At 40.3% G+C, this 18491-nt stretch overlaps 1 protein-coding gene across 2 annotated transcripts in view; it reads right to left on the bottom strand.

Moving 5' to 3' along the window:
* Window positions 1-18491, bottom strand: part of SHROOM4 (shroom family member 4) — a 116379-nt gene that overhangs the window by 22242 nt on the left and 75646 nt on the right. For both annotated transcript variants that reach the window (XM_066581006.1, XM_066581007.1), the window contains exons 3-5: window positions 16693-16824; window positions 13716-16593; window positions 1949-2013 (exon numbers count right to left, since the gene is read on the bottom strand). In XM_066581006.1, the coding sequence (XP_066437103.1) occupies window positions 1949-2013; window positions 13716-16593; window positions 16693-16824 (3075 nt within the window). The remainder of the gene's footprint in view (window positions 1-1948; window positions 2014-13715; window positions 16594-16692; window positions 16825-18491) is intronic.

The following is an 18491-nucleotide window of genomic DNA, read 5'->3' as shown; positions in this document are numbered from 1 at the left end:
TAAAATGCAAGCAATGAAAGGATCCTGATGACTGAGGACCAATGGGCAGGCCAGATTGCAATGGCCTGCAAAAGAAAAATGTTCGGAGTAGCGTTGCAAAGGTGGCAGATTGGGCCACGACAGGACAACAGACATTGCTGCAGCATCAGGGCATAAGTGAGGATCGGCCTTAGTTAGCCTTGAAGAGCCCCGTGTGGTGCAGAGTGCTAAGACAGCAGAAATGCAGTCCTAAACTCTCTTTCACAACCTGAAGGTTGCGAGTTCAAACCCCACATGGTTCAGGTAGCTGACTCAAGGTCGACTTAGCCTTCCATCCATCCAAGGTTGGTAAAATTAGTACCGAGTTTGAAAGAGCTGCGGAATAAGTTGTCGCTATACAAATAACAAGATTTATTTTATTTTTTTTAGTTCAGTTGAGCACCGTGGTTCTTTAGTAGAAATATTGTTCATTTATTAACTTGTATGTGACACATATGATGTAATGGCATAGTAAACACCTGCGTTTAAGGGAGAAAATGTGGCATAGACAGAATACACCCTTGGTAACTAGTTGATGTCAACGTTGTCTGCATATACTGATAAAAGACACGTAGCCCCTACGGGTGGATAGGGTCTAGTGTACATAACTCAGTGTTTGGTAAAGGCCTGCTGCCTGCTGAAATGGGCAAGTGAAATGCTGCAGCCTGAATCAAATCAATATCCCAAAACGTTCGATCTTGTTCTAACGGTTATGCCATATGACATTAAGGTGTCAAAGAGATGTGAATTGCAAACAGCATTTTATGGTATGCAACGCTCAAGTATAATGTGCCTTCCTATGGAGTATTAAGCCAACATCTGTTTAGTAAAGTTCAGTTGCTTAAAAAGTGTGCTGCCTCCAAGTCTGTCACCGCCACGCCATAGTATCAACCACCTGCTTCATAAACATGTCCTTATTGTCTATTCAATGAAGCTCATATTTTTAAGAAGAAATACAATCCGATTCGTCAGATAGGTGGGATCCATGGTTAATTTTTCCTCACTTCTTGAGAAAAAGATGTGATTTTTGGAATAATTGCAGGCTTTTTTATTTTTGCTTTCCATTTTTCCCTCCAGGAGAGTATGGGTGCAGGTGGGGTAGAGTTGGTAAACTTAACATTTAACGTTTTTGGGATTTTTATATCTTGTAACATTGCAAATTTTTCAAAAACTAAATAAAAAAGTAGTATTTTATTATTTTGAAGGGGGATTTCCCATCACTGAATGAGATAAGATATTGCTAGCACTTTCATCTGTTCAAGTGAACAGGGCCATTCTGCAATTACCTGTATAGTTGATAACGGGGAGTACTAATGTGCAGGTCAAAACGTTGAAGGCACTGCAATACTAAGAGTGCTTTCACATGGGCAGAATTACCCCGCAATCTGTACCGCAACCGACAGGGTAAATTCTGCACCAAACACTGCAGGACTACCTGCGGATTTTGGTGCGGAATTTCACGGTCACAGCTTAAGCTATGCTTTGCGGGTGGGTACATCCTTGGGGAATAATTCCGCCCCTGTGAAAACACCCCAAGACATCCCTGAAATCCCAATCATTCTCAGGATCAGTGAAAGCCTCGGCAATCAGGCTACAAATAATCAAAAAGTGGTCACTTCTTGTGATGGAAAGATGCCATTGATGTATAGGCACAAGTATATACAGCCTAAGAAAACCAGTTAAAAGCTGTTGTATGGGGAGTACAGACACAAACCAGCAACACTGCTGTGGTTTATAAATGCTTCTAATTATATTAAGCATCCGTAACAGAGGAAAAGTAGAATGTAAACATGAACAAAAATGACTGAAATTATTTTTTTTCCATTTTCTTCTCCAGTAATGTATACAAATATAAATTCTATACATTTTTTACAATTTATTTTCAAATTGACTTCTTTCACATAGATTCCTAAGGATACAAACTTCTCACCTCACAGACTGGCTGCACTTCCTGTTGATTTTCAGATGCTGGTTCCTCTCCTTCAATGGCATATCCTGTTTTCAACATTCCATGGTACAATGAAGAAAAACACAAAAAGTAGTTCAGCCAAAACAAAGACTTTAAAAATAGCCATTCTGTAGCCCTTTCCTGACTAAAACAGTTTGTGTCATCCCTCATAAATGTACCAACAACTAAATTATGTAGAAAACAGTAATTTATTCTTTAATTCAGTTTGTTTTCATTTATAATGATAAAACATGTTTACAGACAGTAATTGTTACAGTATAGGGGTTCTCCTATACTGTATATCACCTACTCAAAAATAGGTGATAAGTAGAGTTGAGCGAACATACTCTGTCGAGCTTGATGCTCGTTCAAGTATTAGCGTACTCGATGGTGCTCGTTACTCAAATGAGCATCAAGCCGTGTTTGCCCCAGTTTTTGACTCCTCCCCGCTGTGACGTGCCTGTTTTGGCCCCTTCCCACTGCGACGCAGCGCATGTCAATGGCAAACTTTTTGTCTGGCAGGCAGGGGAGAGAGAGAGACACACACACAAGAACCAAGAAAAAAAAAAAAAAGCTCGGGACCCAGCGTCCCCCATACAAAAATGCTCGAGTCTCCCATTGTAGCCAATGGGGTTCGTTACTCGAGTAGAGCTCTCAAATTTTATGAAAAGCTCGACTCGAATAACGTGGACTTGAGCATTTGGGTGCTCGCCGCTCATCTCTAGTGATAAGTGTCTGATTGCTTTGTGCCTTAATGATCGCTAGATTGGTGTTCTTTGGGTCTAGACCTCTGTGCACTCACCACGGCTTGTAGCTCACAGGGGCTGTCATTTCCGATTTAGTTCTTATATCAAGCAATCATTGGAGACGCACCCAGACAAGCACAACCATTTCATGTGTTAGGAACGAAAAATTAGTTCATTCTTTTTTTGCTTATGAGAATACTACATCTAGATCTGTGCCCTTGGCCCTCTCTGTTTATTCTTTGCTTGTAGTTCTAGAATTGACGTTACTTATCCTGATTGTTAACCCCTTAACGCTATAGGACGTACAGTTACATCCTGCAGCGATGTGGTATGTATGAAGAGATATTGCGCGTCAATCTCTTTTTATACAACGCCGGGTGCGGGCTGTTTCTTACAGCCGACACCCGCCTGCAACAGCTCCAATAAGCTGTGCGGCTGATCGGAGCTGTTAACCTTTTAAATGCTGTCGTCAATTCTGACAGTGACATTTGAATTAGCTGGCCAATGTTCCAAGGCCCCATACGGCCCCCTGCGATGAGAGTTAGCAGGGAGCCGTTCAGGTGTCATGGCAGCCGGGTTCTTTCTGAAAGGCCCCTGGGCTGGTATAGTAGAATGCCTATCAAAGCATGCCTTTGGGGTGATTTGATAGAATATCTGACCGATCGCAGTATGATGTAATGCTATGGCATTACATCATACTGCAGGAGTGATCAAAGCATTACTTGTTCATGTCTCCTCTGCGGCCAAAAAAAAAAAAGGAAAAGATAATTTTTTAAAAGTTTCACTAATTATTAAAAAAAATAAAAGGTAGTAAAAGGTTTGAAAAAAAAAACCTCTTGCCATATTTATAATAAAAGAATATAAATAATAAAACTAAAATATTTATGTGGTATTGCTCAGTCCGTAAAATCTATCTATTTTTTTCCATTTCTCTCCACTTAGAATTTTTTAAAGGTTTTTCAGTACATTATATTGTACATTAAATAGTACCATTGAGAAATACAACTCGTCCTACAAAACACAAGCCCTCATACAGCTACATCGATGGATAAATAAAAGAGTTATGATTTTTTAAAAGGGGGGAGGAAAAAACGAAAAAGAAGAAAAAAGGGCCATGTCCTCATGGGGTTAAATGACAACAATTTAGAAATCATGCCAGAATAGTCTTTTTTCTGTTCATGTGGCCCCCCGTAAACAGGTATAAAAACTAATCAAAAAGATGTATCTATCCCAAAATAGTACCAATGAAAATTACAAGTCATCTCGCAGAACACAAGGTCTCATACTTTTCTATTGACTGAAAAATAACCATATTATTGTGTTTTGCAATACAGTGACACAAAAGCAAATCACTGAGTCAAAAAAAGTTCTTATTGTGCAAAATTCGTAAAACATAAAAACGAAATCAATTTGGTACCGCCATAATTGTACTGAGTGACAGAATAAATTAACATATTGCTAATACTGCATGGTAAATAATGTAAAAATAAATACCCCCAAATTGTGAAATGGCAGTTTTTTTTATATGCCTTCCTAAAAAAAATATCATTTGTTCACCACTTTTTAAGCACCAAAAAATAGTTCGTACACAAGCTACAACTTGTCCTGCAAAATACGTCTAATACACCCATACTGAAAAAACGTTAAATAGCTATGACAGTTGGAACAAAGAACGTAAGAAAATATATCAGCTGTATTTTCTTATTGGTTGAACCCAGATAAAGAAAAATATTTTTCCCAATCTATTTATAATTGTAGATTTTTTAAATTTTGTTATTTGTACATCATTGTAGGTCAGCCATCTTGTTTGGGCAGCAGCTATGTGATGTATGCAGTGGTCGGGATGAAGAGAGGGTAGGGTTGCCACCCCATTGGTAAATCACCAGTCCAGCTTGAAATTACATCAAGAGGCTATTGCTAGTTTTACTCATCTAAATTGCACAAAGATTAAATTGTCCAAATTTTCGCAAAATTGAATAGTTAGTCTGAACCGATTTTTGGTGAAAATTATGGGAAAATCAAATTTACCAAAATGCCTGCTGCAGAGGTCTAAGTGCAGCCGAGGAGCAGTTAGGATGCCTTGATGATGTCACCATGTGTCCTCTATCTTGCATATGGGCAAGTAGTTTCATTGGATGCCTGCATCACATTATCTAGCCATTTATAACATAGACACAGTGTAACCAGCAGACATTTTACAGTTGGGCACAGGACAGAGAAGCTGCATCAGTTTTATGTTTATATAACTGGTTGTCTTTTGTTAATGGAAACAGATATTCTACAGAGGCTATATTGCTGCTGGGTGAGAAAGGTTGTATTCCAGTAGAAAACTTAAACAGGTTCTATTGAAGGGAGCAGAGAAAGTTGCTGCATCACATTTTATATGCCTATACGAAATGTGGTCTGTACATTTGGAGAGGTTATATTTCTGCTACTGTCAATGTATATAGCAGCAAAGCAGATAGACAAAATATGCTTTGGCTTGGGGAATATTGAAATTCTCTGTTTGTGGCCTCGGACGTCATTAAAAGTCACCAGCGTGGCCACTACAAATTTTTTGCAGACCTTTCACAACTAGCAGTGAGGTTTAGATAATTCAATTACACTGCACCAAACAGGGACAGCTCACAAAGATACTAGCTATACTCTGTAGCTTTCTCTCTTCCCTTGTCATGACTCCCAGAAAGTGCAGCTTATTTAGTTGGTGGTGCTTTTTTTTGTTAATATAGAATAAAAAGAAAAACAAACAGGGAAACAGCAAATACACATAGTGTGTGTCAGCGGCCTCAGGCGTTGTTCAAAGTTGCCAGTCTGGCCACTATGAATTATTTGTAGGCCATATGCAAGCTAGTAATGCTTATTTGCAAGCTACAAAGTTAGCTGATAAGTTGTATAAAATGACACTGAAAAGTAAACCAAAAACAAAACTAAATTTTAAAAAAAGGAAACATGAAGAAAGCAAGGAGTATGTGATGTGTTGGTGGAAGTAGTAGAGGATGGGCCAAGTTGGCACTTCAAGTGACTCCCACTGAATCAACAGCTCCACGTTTTGCAGGAGGTGAAGCAAGCCTACTGCCGTTTCGTAAAAGTGAATCTGCCCATGAGTTAGCAGCAGTCTGCACCATTCAGTGATAAGCATCCTCCCTCTACTTCATCCCATGCCAAATCCCCTGTACTCTTATGCCCAACCATTTTTTTCCTTCGAAGAGAAAGATGAAGGTGGGTCAGTGCTTGTGGTCAGCTTTCCACTAGCAATACGTACTCAGGATGATGTGGAAATGAAGGTGCCAGCTCCCTGTGCTCACTGTGACATAGAGTCCACTCAGAAGGAGAAGAACAATGAAGAAGAAGAAGAGGAGTTGGAAGAGGATGAAGTAATCAATCTGACATGAAGAGGTAGGGAGAGTCATCAAAGCAGCTCGCAGAGGGAGGAGGAAGAGGTGGACCTTGTGGGGCAGCACCCTACTAAGGCAGCAAGGAGGGTGTCGCAGAAAAACAAATAATAATTCGTATTGGCTGGACTGGCGACTTTGTACGTATGAGGCCACAAACAGAGAACTGCAATATTTGACATGCCAAAGTGTACTCTGTAAGCTCATACGTTCTCTGCTGATATACAAGCTTTCACACCAGCAGCAATATATCCTTTGTAGAGTATCTGTTTCTGTCATCAACAGACCATGTGTTACATAGGCCTATAAATGTGATACAACTTTTCAGTTTTATTTTCAACTGTAAAATGGCTGCTGGTTACACTGTGCCTATGCAATATATAGCTAGGTCATGTGACTGCTGCTCATATGCAAGATGGGGGACACAGTTGGTGATGCCAGCAAGGCGCCCTGGCTGATGATTGGCTGCACACTGACCTCTGCAGCGGGCATTGTAGGAAATGTTATTGTTAAGAGATTTTCGCCGTCTAACCTGATTCAATTTTGCGAAAATCCGGCTGATTTTAATCGTCTGAGCAAGACTAATTGTTGACATGTTTTTACAGGCTGGTGATTGGGAAAATGAACGTTCGTACAAACATTCTTGCACAATCATTTGGCCTTAATCCTGTGTCTTTAGGCAGCGATCAAGAAAGGATGCATGCTGAAAATTAAATTTCCTGGATGTCCTGCACAGTAGCACACACATATCTCTGTACCACATGCTTTGGACAGGTAAAACAAAGAGTTAAAGGCGAAAGGTTGTCCAAGATTAGAAAAATATTGCTGCTTTCTGCGAAAAACAATACCACACCTGTCCACAGGTTGTATGCGATTGCCAAAAGGGTTAAGAGTAGGAGAAAAGCAATGCGGCTCAATAAAGATGTAAAGGGAGCAATAAACAACAAAAAGAAACTACTAAAACAAGAAGCACTAAAAACCTATAAGGAAAAAAATAAAATACATAAAAAGCAGATAAAAGCAGTAAGGGTGGAGACAGATAGACTTATTGCCAAAGAGAGTAAAAATAATTTCAGTTATATAAATGGTGAAAAGATTTATACTGAAAGTGTTGACCCCTTAATAAATATTGTAGAATAAATTGTAGAGGTTGATAAGGAGAAAGAAAATCTAATAAATAGTTTTTCTCCAGGGTATTCACAGAGGAAAGTGAAATGTCAGATGAGAAGCTGAGTGATAAAGTAAACTCTCCCCTTAACTATCACCAGTCTAACCCAGAAAAAAGTGCAGAGCCACCTTAAAAAGATTAAAATAGACAAATCGCTGGGTCCCAATGGCATACACCCCTTGGTTTTAAGGGAATTAAGTAATGTGATAGACAGACCATTGTTATTATATTTAAGGACTCTATAGTGACAGGGTCTGTTCCACTGGATTGGCGTACAGCCAATATGGTGCCAATATTCCATTGTTTCTAGTGAACCTAGAAACAATGGGCCTGTAAGCCTTATTTCCATTGTGGGTAAAATACTTGAAGGGTTTCTAAGAGATGCTATCCTGGAGGACCTCAAGAAAAATGGCTGTATAATTCCATATTAGCATGGATTTATGAGGGGTCGCTCCTGTCAAACCAATCTGATCAGCTTCTATGAGGAGGTAAGTTCTAAACTGCATCGGGAGAGTCATTGACTCTTGTGTATCTGGACTTTTCCAAAGCGTTTGATACTGTGCCACATAAAATGTTGGTATATAAAATGAGAATGCTTGGTCTGGGTGAGAATGTGTGTAAGTGGGTAAGTAACTGGCTCAGTGATAGAAAGCAGAGGGTGGTTATTAATGGTACATATTCTGATGGGTCGCCGTTATCAGTGGGGTAACACGGGAGCAATATTGCACCCTATTCTTTTTAATATATTTATTAATGACCTAATAGAAAGATTAAACAGTAAAATATGTAAAGTAATTTATACCAGAGAGGACAGAACGCGATTGCAAGTGGATCTGAATAAGTTGGGGGCTTGAGCTAGAAAAATGATGTTTAACATTGATAAATGTAAGGTTATGCACATGGCCAGGGAAAATACATGTCATAAATGGGAAACCTCTGGGTAACACGGCCATGGAAAAGGACTTGGGGATTTTACTTAACTGTAAGCTTAACTGGAGCAACCAGTGTCAGGCAGCTGCTGCCAAGACAAATACGATCATGGGGTGCATCATAGGAGATAATGAGGGACATGATGAAAACATTGTTCTACCTCATTACAAGTCACTGGTCAGACCACACATGGAATGTTGTGTATAGTTTTGGTCACCGGTACTCAAGGAGGACATATCAGAGCTTGAACGGGTTCAAAGGCGGTACTATAATACCCAGAGGGGCTATCAAAATTGTGGTTATTTAGTTTAGAAAAAAGACAACTGAGGAGCGACCTAATAACGATGTATAGCAGACATTACAGAGATCTCTCCCATCATCTATTTATACACAGGACTGTGACTGTAACAAGGGGGCGTCCTCTACATCTAGAGGAAAAAAGATTTCTACACCAACATAAATGAGGGTTCTCTACTGTAAGAGCAGTGAGACTATGGAACTCTCTGCCTGATAATGTGGTGATTGCAAACTCGATAAAAGTATTCAAGAGGGTCTGGACGCCTTTCCTGAGTGTTACAATATTGCATGTTATCACTTATTACTTCAAAAGGGTCAGTGATGCCAGGATTATTCTAATTGCCAAATTGGAGTCAGGAAGGAATTTTTTGTTTTTCTCCCGTAAATGGGAAAATTGGCTTCTACCTCATTGTTTTGTTTTTACCTTCCTGTGGATCAACATTGGCAGGAAATAGGTTAAACTGGATGGACATATGTCTTTTTCAGCATAACATACTATGTTACTATGTCAAGTACTGCGTCAATCTGTTTGCTGCTCATCTTTTTGGCGCCGTCTGTCTGCATCTCTGTGGAGATTGTCCCGTGTTGCTAGGCCCTCTTTGCATGCCACTGGATTCTGGCCCAGGATAAACAAGTTCTGACAGTATGGTTTACTGTGGCAATGCACTGTTTACGGCTGTTTTCACACATGCAGGATCTGCTGCAGAAATTCCACAATTTTACAAATCTCCTTCACACACTGCGGACTTTTTCTGCTATGGAAACATAGGAAATTTGAAAAACGATGTGGATTAAGAATAAGCAGCATGCCTATGTATGTTGTGGAAGCTGCATGGAAATGCTGCAGATTTTTACCATAGAAATCAATGAAGAACATAAAACCTATACCAAAATCCGCTAATATGCTTTTGTTGCAAATATTTCCGATATTGTCTGAATATCTCAATGTAAATTAAAATACGTTAATACGCCTGTGCTCTAACTCTCTCTGGTCTTTGGTCTAGTTTGCCACATTGTGAACTCATTAGCTACTTTATTTATGTCCTAGTACTCCAGTAGTCAGGAGTCCTTGCCTGAGTATTCCCTTCTACTGTTGGAAAGTGAGTAAAATAGAGATGTATCCGTGTGTCATCAGTATTTCATCATTATTTGTATTTTCTGTCATTGGTATTATTTGTTACTGGGCAAATACAGATCCATATTCCTTCCTTCCATGTTTGTATTCCTTCCTGACTCATTTTCCTTCCCATCTCCAAATTTGGCAATCAGTATAACTCTCTGGATCAACATCCCTTCTTATCGTGTAATGCTGTTATGCTCAAGAATACATTAGGGGCTCATGTCCATGGGTGGGTTTGATTCCGTATGCAGGCGACCCTGCTTACCTGTCCGCATCTTCTTTTTTCTGTACTGCGGATGTGTGCGGAAGTGCCAAGTGGCACACATGTGCAGTACAGTTTTTTCTTTTTAAACTTATTTCCTGCGGAATCCGTGGCCCGTCCGCAGTGTCACTTGCGGATAGGCTGCAGATCGGACGACTTCCATTGACGTCAATGGAAGCTGTCTGCATGAAGGCTGCACTAAAATTAAGTATGCTGTGATTTGTTTTCCGCATGTGGAATCCAGAAAATAAATCCTCGTGTAAATCCAAGTGCGGCCGCCCATTGTTCCCTATGGGCAGCTTGCACTGTGGGTCTTAAGTGCAGGTGTCCTGCGCAGATTCTGCAATTCAAATTTGCCTAAAGCATACTGTACTATTGTGAACTGTTGAGTGTACCCCCGGAGCTACTCCAGGTCTGTTGTGACATACAGAGTCAACATATGTAAGAGGCTGTGGCTTTTTACAATGAGGGTGGAAGGGTTGTGATAGTTGTCATGTATAGGGACTGTTTTGCCAAAAGTTTTGAAACTGTGTTTCAATGTTCTAAAGACTGTTCTGCTGATTCAGGTACCAAGTTAAGACTGTTATAGTTGACTGCAACGAGTGTGATGACCGTCAATCTACCAGAGTGATCCCACACAATTCGATGTAGTAGGTATCATAGACATTGTAGAGAGCCCTAAGCGGACCCTAGCAGTGTAGGCCCAGAGATGCCCATAATTATCCCTATGAGAACAGTAGTCATGACGGTGCCCAAGTTTGATAGAAAATCTGTCTTGCTGCCAGATTGGGTGGAGCAATTGCGAACCACTGTTAGAATGTATCAAGTACCAACTAATGATCAGGCCCTGAACTCCTTAGAGGGCGATGCCAAGAAGGCTGTAATAGTCTTACCTCTAGACCATGGATGCTATTGATCGATTAGAGTCTCTATAGGGTAACATCACGATGATTGCTGATTTGCAAAAGAAATTCTGGTACTTGTGAGTTATAGGTTACCAGTTTTTTAATATATACCATTCAATGCTATCTTGCAGGCTATTGTCACATCTATACCACCTGAGTAATATTATAAGTATTTAGATTTTGGAGAAATAAAAAGAGTTTAAGAAACAAATAGTAGGCTTTTTTACACATATATATTGGTGAAACATTTGTGAAATTAATTTTAAAAATTTTGACAGATAACCCACAAGTACCGAAATTCAATATCAGCAAGATGGCAAGACAATGTAGCAATTCACAGTGGCAATGCAGGGCCTCTGGAAGTGGCTGCTTAACAAAGACCTCTAGCAGTGCAAGGCTGTGCCCTATACCAATTGGTGGTTTCAAGACCAGTTCATCACTGGTTTACGAAGTAAAGACATCCATAGAGTGCTATGTATTTATGTCTGGTTGAACAAACATGCATCCCTGCAGAATGTGGTTCGTGAAGCCACAGACCTGGTGAAAGATGAAGAAAAAAACATCTCAGTGGTAGCCCAAGGGGTCAACCCTATGGAATCTTGATTGCTAGTGAACAGAGAGGATTTGGGGATACTTTCTATGACCTTGTTAACCTCCATTTTTGTGAACTGAAAGAGGAGATTACACAGAGGTAGAGTCTTAGGTGGAACAGAGTCCACTGGGGACGTGCTGGCTGTTTTGAATTTGATGGCAGGTGCTGGAATTGGGGTTTGCCTGAGACTGTATGACAGCCCAACCCCATCCTTCTGAACAGTCACCTTTAAGCTTAGAGAGCCCATTGCTGAATGCCAATCGGCAGGAACATGTTTGAGTTTTCCAGTCCACCCCAGAGAAGATTACTGGATGCTGCGTGGTGGTTCATGCAGGAATCAATGGACTGCTAGTTGCATGTTTAATTGACACTGGCTCAGAAATTACTATTATGTTTAGTCAGCTTTATTAGGCCTATTTCCAGAATTCACAAGTGCTGGAACCCTCCATAAGTTAATCTCACCACCATCAACAATCTTACCATCCCCATGATGGGGGTTACTTGCATGGATGTGGAGCTTTTCGGGGGAGTGTTCCAAAAAAAAAAATAGTGGTGGCAAGAGATCATGTCAAGGCGGGAGTCCATGTAATAGTGGACATGAATATTCTACAAGAATTACATGGGCTACTTTTGCAAGACATTGGGACTGTCTATAGAGAGCAGAAAGAGGAAAGGCGAGCTGCCCATCAGACTCTTGAGACAATTACATGCTACCTATATAAGAAAAGATCAACACTCCATATATTAAGGCCCAATGTCCACGGGCAGGTTTGAATTGCGGAATCTGCGCTGCACACCTGCACGGATGATCTGCAGTTCAAGCCACCCATAGGGAAACATGGGTGCCCGCAACTGAATTAAAGCATGCAGATTTGATTTACGGATCTTTGCATACAGAAATCAAATCATAGCATGCTCTATTTCAGTGTGGTTCCTGCACGGACGACTTCAATTGAAGTCAATAAAAAGCCATCCAATCTGCGGCCCATCCGCAATTGACATTGTGGACGGGCCGCGGATTCTGCAGGAAAGCAGGAGTTTGAAAAAAAACTCTCTACTGCGCACGTGCCCTGGCGCGCCAGCCGATGCTTCCGCACATCCGCAGTACAGAAAAAAGAAGACCCAGACGGGTAAGCAGAGTCCTTGGCCACGGGTAGGGTCGGATTCCACTGCGGGCTCTAGCATGCGAAATCCAACCCATCCGTGGACATGAGGTCTAAAAATGAAATATCTTTATTAAATATCCGAAAAGATAAAATGGATACCGCAGCAGTACAGGACAACCATCTACCTCATTGTCAGACAAAATGTGTTCACATATACAAAAACAAACACAAGCCTTGGTGGGAGTTGGTAAAACTGTTGTTTTAATACTATAACTCAGAAGGTTCAAGTCTACCCTGTATAAAATGCAGTCATTGTAGTCACTATACACTTCTCTCAGTACTGCTCCTTCTGCACAAGGCAGCAAATGTCAAGCAATCGCTGAAAAACAGCCTAAATTGTCTTAGACTTTAACGTAACTACACCTCTTGCTGCAAAAGTGGCGGCGGTTGTAACAGAAGCCATGCAAGTTAGATCAGCAGTTACTGTGCAGCCCTTTAGGACAGAAAAGGGAGTTTTATACCAAACAAAAAGAAACAGGGCAAATAGAGGGGGCAGAAGGAAAAGTAGGCAACAATTCAAAACAATAGAGGAAAAAGTGCACAGTCCAGCATTTTCGAATGAAGCATTATATTGCCTTGAAACACGTTATACTCACTGGTTAGCAATAGATAGGAGTCAGGCTCAGACCTTGACTCTATTTTGTCTTACAGTGTTAACTTGTGCACCATACCATTTTTTTTAAAATTATTGCTTTTATCTCTCTTATGTGCCATCATGCTCACTCTTATAAGTGTATCGTTCTCCTGGACTGGCAACACTTTTTCCACAATTGTTGATAAAGTTACACAATTTGACTTTGGTCTACAGGTCACAACCACTGCAGAGAATACATTAAGGATGCTTCGCCTTCTTTCACTTGATTCTCACAAGTTAATTTAGTAGTCAGGTGTACCATATCTATTTGCCTGCAACTCTTAGCATGTTGATCATCAGACCAACAGTAATAACTAATTAGTATTTGTTAATCAAATTTGATGCTAAACTTGGGCATTTCTGTCCTCCCAGAAGCTGTTTTCCAAAGTCCAATATTGATCACTCAATGGATAAAGAATAACAAATGGGTGCATACATAAAGGTACAAGCTTCCACACACACCCGCCACCCCCAACTAAAATGCTAGAGATAAATAAGGACACCAAGATAGTACCAGACATTAAATCAGTTTCTCACCTGTAACACCGGTTTCCTCACATGGCATCGGTCAATGTGAAAAGAGCCACCTTCCTCCAATAAATCATATTGAGTAGGACACAGGTAATCTGCACATTTTGTCCACTGATGATGATGCTGTTGGTGAAAGTGTTGGCAGTGACAATTGTGATGGGTCATGGGGATGTTTCTTTTACGTAATGCAGGGCAAAATTCGTTAGAGCAAAATACGCATGCTCTGTAGCCATAGGTCAAAGAGGGCAGATAATCGGCAGAGTGTTTTCCTTGATTGCAGCACATTGGAGGATCTACTGTATGATTCATACAGAAATCATAATGAGGCAAACCACTGTCTTGCCTTCTAGATGTGGAGGTATAATGTGTATAGTCTACAGAATGCCTCCTTCGATCTGGAACCATTGTCCGAGAAAAAGGATTATCAAGTATACTTGGACAAATGTTTGTATTAGTTTTATCATTTACAGCTGAAGATGATGTTGGTCTTTTGCTTACTTCTTCAAAAAACTTTCTTCGATCTGCAAACGGCATTAGCATATTTTCATCACTCAGTCTTGTTATGGGAGGAGGAACAATTTCTTCCATATTCAGTCCATTTAGTTTTTGCCCAACCTCCCTTTCAATGGAAAAGCGAGCCTGAAGTTTTTGCTCCGGAGACCATGTCCATTTGGCACCACCATTGGATTTATGCTGAGGAATATGGTTTTTGAAGTCAAAAAATTGCTGTGGAGACTTCAGCTGGGTTTCGGAAGAAAAATTATCTGTTCTTTTTACTTCATGAAGCTTTTTCTCTTGCCCTAAATTTCCCTGGCAAATTTTCCTTTCTGTAACAGGTTGTTCACTAGTACATTGTGTCAAACTCCATTTCCTTCCCGAATCAAAAAACTGGTTATTCATATAGCTGGTGCTGTGGGTATAATTATCATCTGTTTCAGGTGGAGGTTGATTGTCACATGTATTTTTTAAAGTATCAACACCACAAACTTCGGGTGATAATTTTTGTTCTACACTGGAGGAATCTTTGCATTCTACCGGTATTTTCAGGCTGCCTAAGCTAATTTTATCTTCGGGTGCCCATTCATTGAGGCAGCTTTCAGGTTTAAATGCCATGTAATTAGCAGGTTGCAAATCCCTTGTGGAGTAAGAACATTTCTGAGCCGTGCTCTTTTGATGATCCATTTGATTAATTTTTTTAAAAAGAGATTCTTGGTGATGTATATCAGACGCATTTGACTTCCAGCATTCATTATAGGTTTTGTCTTGAGAAGACAATAGCAATCCTTCATCTTCTGTAAAAGCCTCTTTCTTTGGTGGTATATTTTCTTTAATAGTATGTTTGTGAGTTTCACTAGTTTTATCAATCAATTGACCCTCTGCTTTTTCCTGATTTGAATAATCTTTGGGGCTTCTATACTTTTCGACACTGGCTCTTTTGATTTCTGAAAAAAGTGCTTTGTTTTTTGGTGGTGGTGGTGGTGGGGATGCAGGAAGAGACATTAACTCAGATTGACTTTCAAATACATTGTCTTTCTCCTCAACAGACTCTTCACCAGATAGCAGCACTTTTGACCCTTTACTCTTCTGAAGTTGAGCTTTTCGACATTGTATCTCATTCCTTAGGTTTGTGGCAAAGCGGTCACTTTTTCTTCGCATCTGTGCTGAACGATGTCGACATGAACCAGGTTTTTTAATTGGACCTGGCCTAAATGCACCTTGTGTTAATGTATCAGTATTGCATTTTGAGTTGGGTGGATTTACATTATTCAACTGTGAACTTGAATCATCTTTTGTGTCATTTGGCATTCTAACGAATTTGTCCGAAGAGGAACAACGATGAAAACCACCAGTATCTGAGGGTGGCTGCTCCATACTCTGATGTTGTGGCATTTCAAATTCTTTGTTAGTAATGCACTTGCATCTTTTTTCATTATCTTCAAGCTCTTCTTTGCATTTACTTTTAGGAGAGTGGCAGTCTGAAGAGGATAGTAGATCATTTCTAAAGCTGGTTTGTGCACTAGACATATTTGTTTGAGTAAAAGGATTGCGAAAAGTCTTCCAGTGGTCACAATCTGAATTTTTGACTGCTTCTGTTGCCATGTGATCAAATGGGACCTCACCAATATTATTATAATTAGATCCTTTTGTTTCTCTATTGTCAGACCACTTTTTGTTTAATTCAGTGCAATGGTTAGGCTGCCTCTCATCATCCTTAGCAAATTTGCTAATTTGATGGACCTTGTCAGTCTGTGAGCTCAGCATATAATATTGGCCAGATGACAAGTTCTCCTTAAGATATTCAGTACAAGGTCCATTTCTGCACTGACAAAAGCTATTTTCAGAACTGTTAAACTGTTCTGTGTTTGATGACCACATACCAGGCACATGCAATGCGTCACTTGGAGCAGAAGGCCTTTCATCATGATTGCAAAGTTGAGTCTTGTTTTCCCGTAAGCTATCCCTTCGTATAGGTGGTTGAGGGGGAGAACTTATATTGTCCAAATTATGTGTATCGTGGGGAAATATGGAAGCTTTTTGAAAATGTTTATTTAATGATTGCCTACAAATATCCAGTTGTGAATCTATAGCACCTTTTCCTGTTTGGAGATACTGACCAACGTCTTGCTTGTTTGAGCCCTGAAAGCAATTGCTAGATGAGTCATCCATTCTTGTGGAGGCAGTATAATCAGAGATGTTAGAGCATGTAGAGAATGAGCTATATGCAGAATCCCGTTTGTTTTGGTAAATGTCTGAGTCAAGTGGTGAAGGTGTTCCCTCATAGTAATTCTGTCCAGGCTGATCAAGACTTTCCATGCTACCTATCGAGCTGCTTTTGTCAGTGCTGCAGTGTCTTGAGAGAATATTCCACTGTAGATGATGGTCACTGTAACAGAAAACAGCGCCGAATGATTACTCTTCACTATTTATGCATACTTACTAATCAACAGGCCTCAAGGGTTACCCAGAAAGCACATAAACTCACCTAATTTCACTACCAGCATGCCAGGACATACTGAAGGCATCTGATGGATACTGCATACTCGCAACATCTGGGTGGACCTCGGAGAGCTTGGCAAGGTGCCATGAATGGGGCCTGATGACTAAAACACTCCTCCTAAAGAACACACAGATTGAATGAAAAAATTACTATACAATTCTTTATAGTACAAAAACATCAGGCAAAACTCTAAAAAGGAAAATCAAATACAAAAAGTTATATACATTATAAAGGTTCTCTGATCTAACAGTTACAACATGGTTTGTATGAAGTAGGCAGTAAGACAAATGTCTATGTACATTATATTAAGAATTGGCATTATGTAAAAGTCCACACTCTTTTGTGATTTTTTTTTTAAGCATCTGTAGACCTATTGTTTCTCAGCACTGAGAACGTGTTATTATTTCTTTGTAATTCTATCTCTCGGTTGGGCCATCGGCGTGAGATTAGTGGCAGTCTGAACTAAGAACCCTTACTGCAGTGCATACAGATGATCTGCTGTGCCTGGTTTCAACATTGTGGGAAAGCCATCGTTGGAGTCCCACCGGTCATACATGGATGGCTAATCCAAAGCTTGGAGTTTCAGTGTTTTACCGAAAAACTATTTTGAGCCTCTGTACACATCAGTCTTGGTCTTTATTTCAACAGGTTGCTATGAGAAATACCATCTTTTATGCACATCACACCTCTTCAGTTTTTTTTCCTTTCTCTGGATCAACATTGCAGAATAAGAGGCCGAACTGCTTGGTCATATGTCTTTTTTAGCCTTACAAACTGTTACTATGCCTTGTAAAGCGTCTCTTGCAAGTAACTAAGGATGGCTCAAAGCTACAAAAAGGTGTTCTCTGAGTGTATATAAACAGGATTCTGTTAAGATTTAGTATTCTCCCTGTTATCTCAGAAGATGCAGCCAATACTAAGGCTGGGACATCGAAAACCGATATATCGATATATCGCTAATGCTTTGACGATACTTTTCATCGATCTTGTTATGTTCGATATATCGGTAACATCGATAGTTTAAGGCGATATAATATCGATTTTTGTAGAGAAGAAACATGTCTTGTGGTCCAGTGACCATATTTTCTTTCTTTAAACTCTGCCCTTTCCTTTGTGTTGGTACAGGATGTAATTTTGCTCGAGGCACTAATGAACTTATAAACAAGTTCTAGAAACTTTTGTAAAGTGTCAGGTGACTCTTTGTCACCAATAAGGTTTGCTCCAGGCAAAACGACTCTCAGAAAAAGTGGGGTCTTTGGCCCATTTTCCACATGCGTTTGTTGATTGCGTTAAACGCAGGCTCTGAACGCTTGCGTCTAACGCGATGGCTGTGGGCAATGCTTTCTAAATGAAAGCATTTCCACATGCAGATGGAGGGCTGCGCTGAACGCACGAAGGTCACATCCAGAAAAGGAGATGCGACATGTCGTGTGTTCAGCGTCTAACACAAACGCAGTGCCCATAGAAAAGACAAAAGACCAATATAACGCAATTACAATTGCGTTCGGGGCACTGCATTCGCGTTACCAGGCCCTGCATTGTTTACAAGTTGCCATGGAGACCGTTGGTCCCTCAGCGGCAATTTAAAAAAAATGCAGGGCACGCAGCCCCACAAACACACACAGATCATGTTCACATCCCGTCAGCTCCAGCAGCCAGCTTCTGGCACTCCCGGTCATGTCTGCTCGAAGGAGCATTTTGTAAGGAGAGCATGCGAGCAAATTAATATTTCTTGGCTCATTAGATAACGATTATTGGGGCCAATGATAAACTTCTTTTCATAT

Source organism: Eleutherodactylus coqui, chromosome 10 (genome assembly GCF_035609145.1).
Source record: "Eleutherodactylus coqui strain aEleCoq1 chromosome 10, aEleCoq1.hap1, whole genome shotgun sequence".
NCBI lineage: Eukaryota > Metazoa > Chordata > Amphibia > Anura > Eleutherodactylidae > Eleutherodactylus > Eleutherodactylus coqui.
The sequence above is the reverse complement of the archived record's forward strand: the minus strand, read 5'-3'. Positions and strand labels throughout refer to the sequence as shown.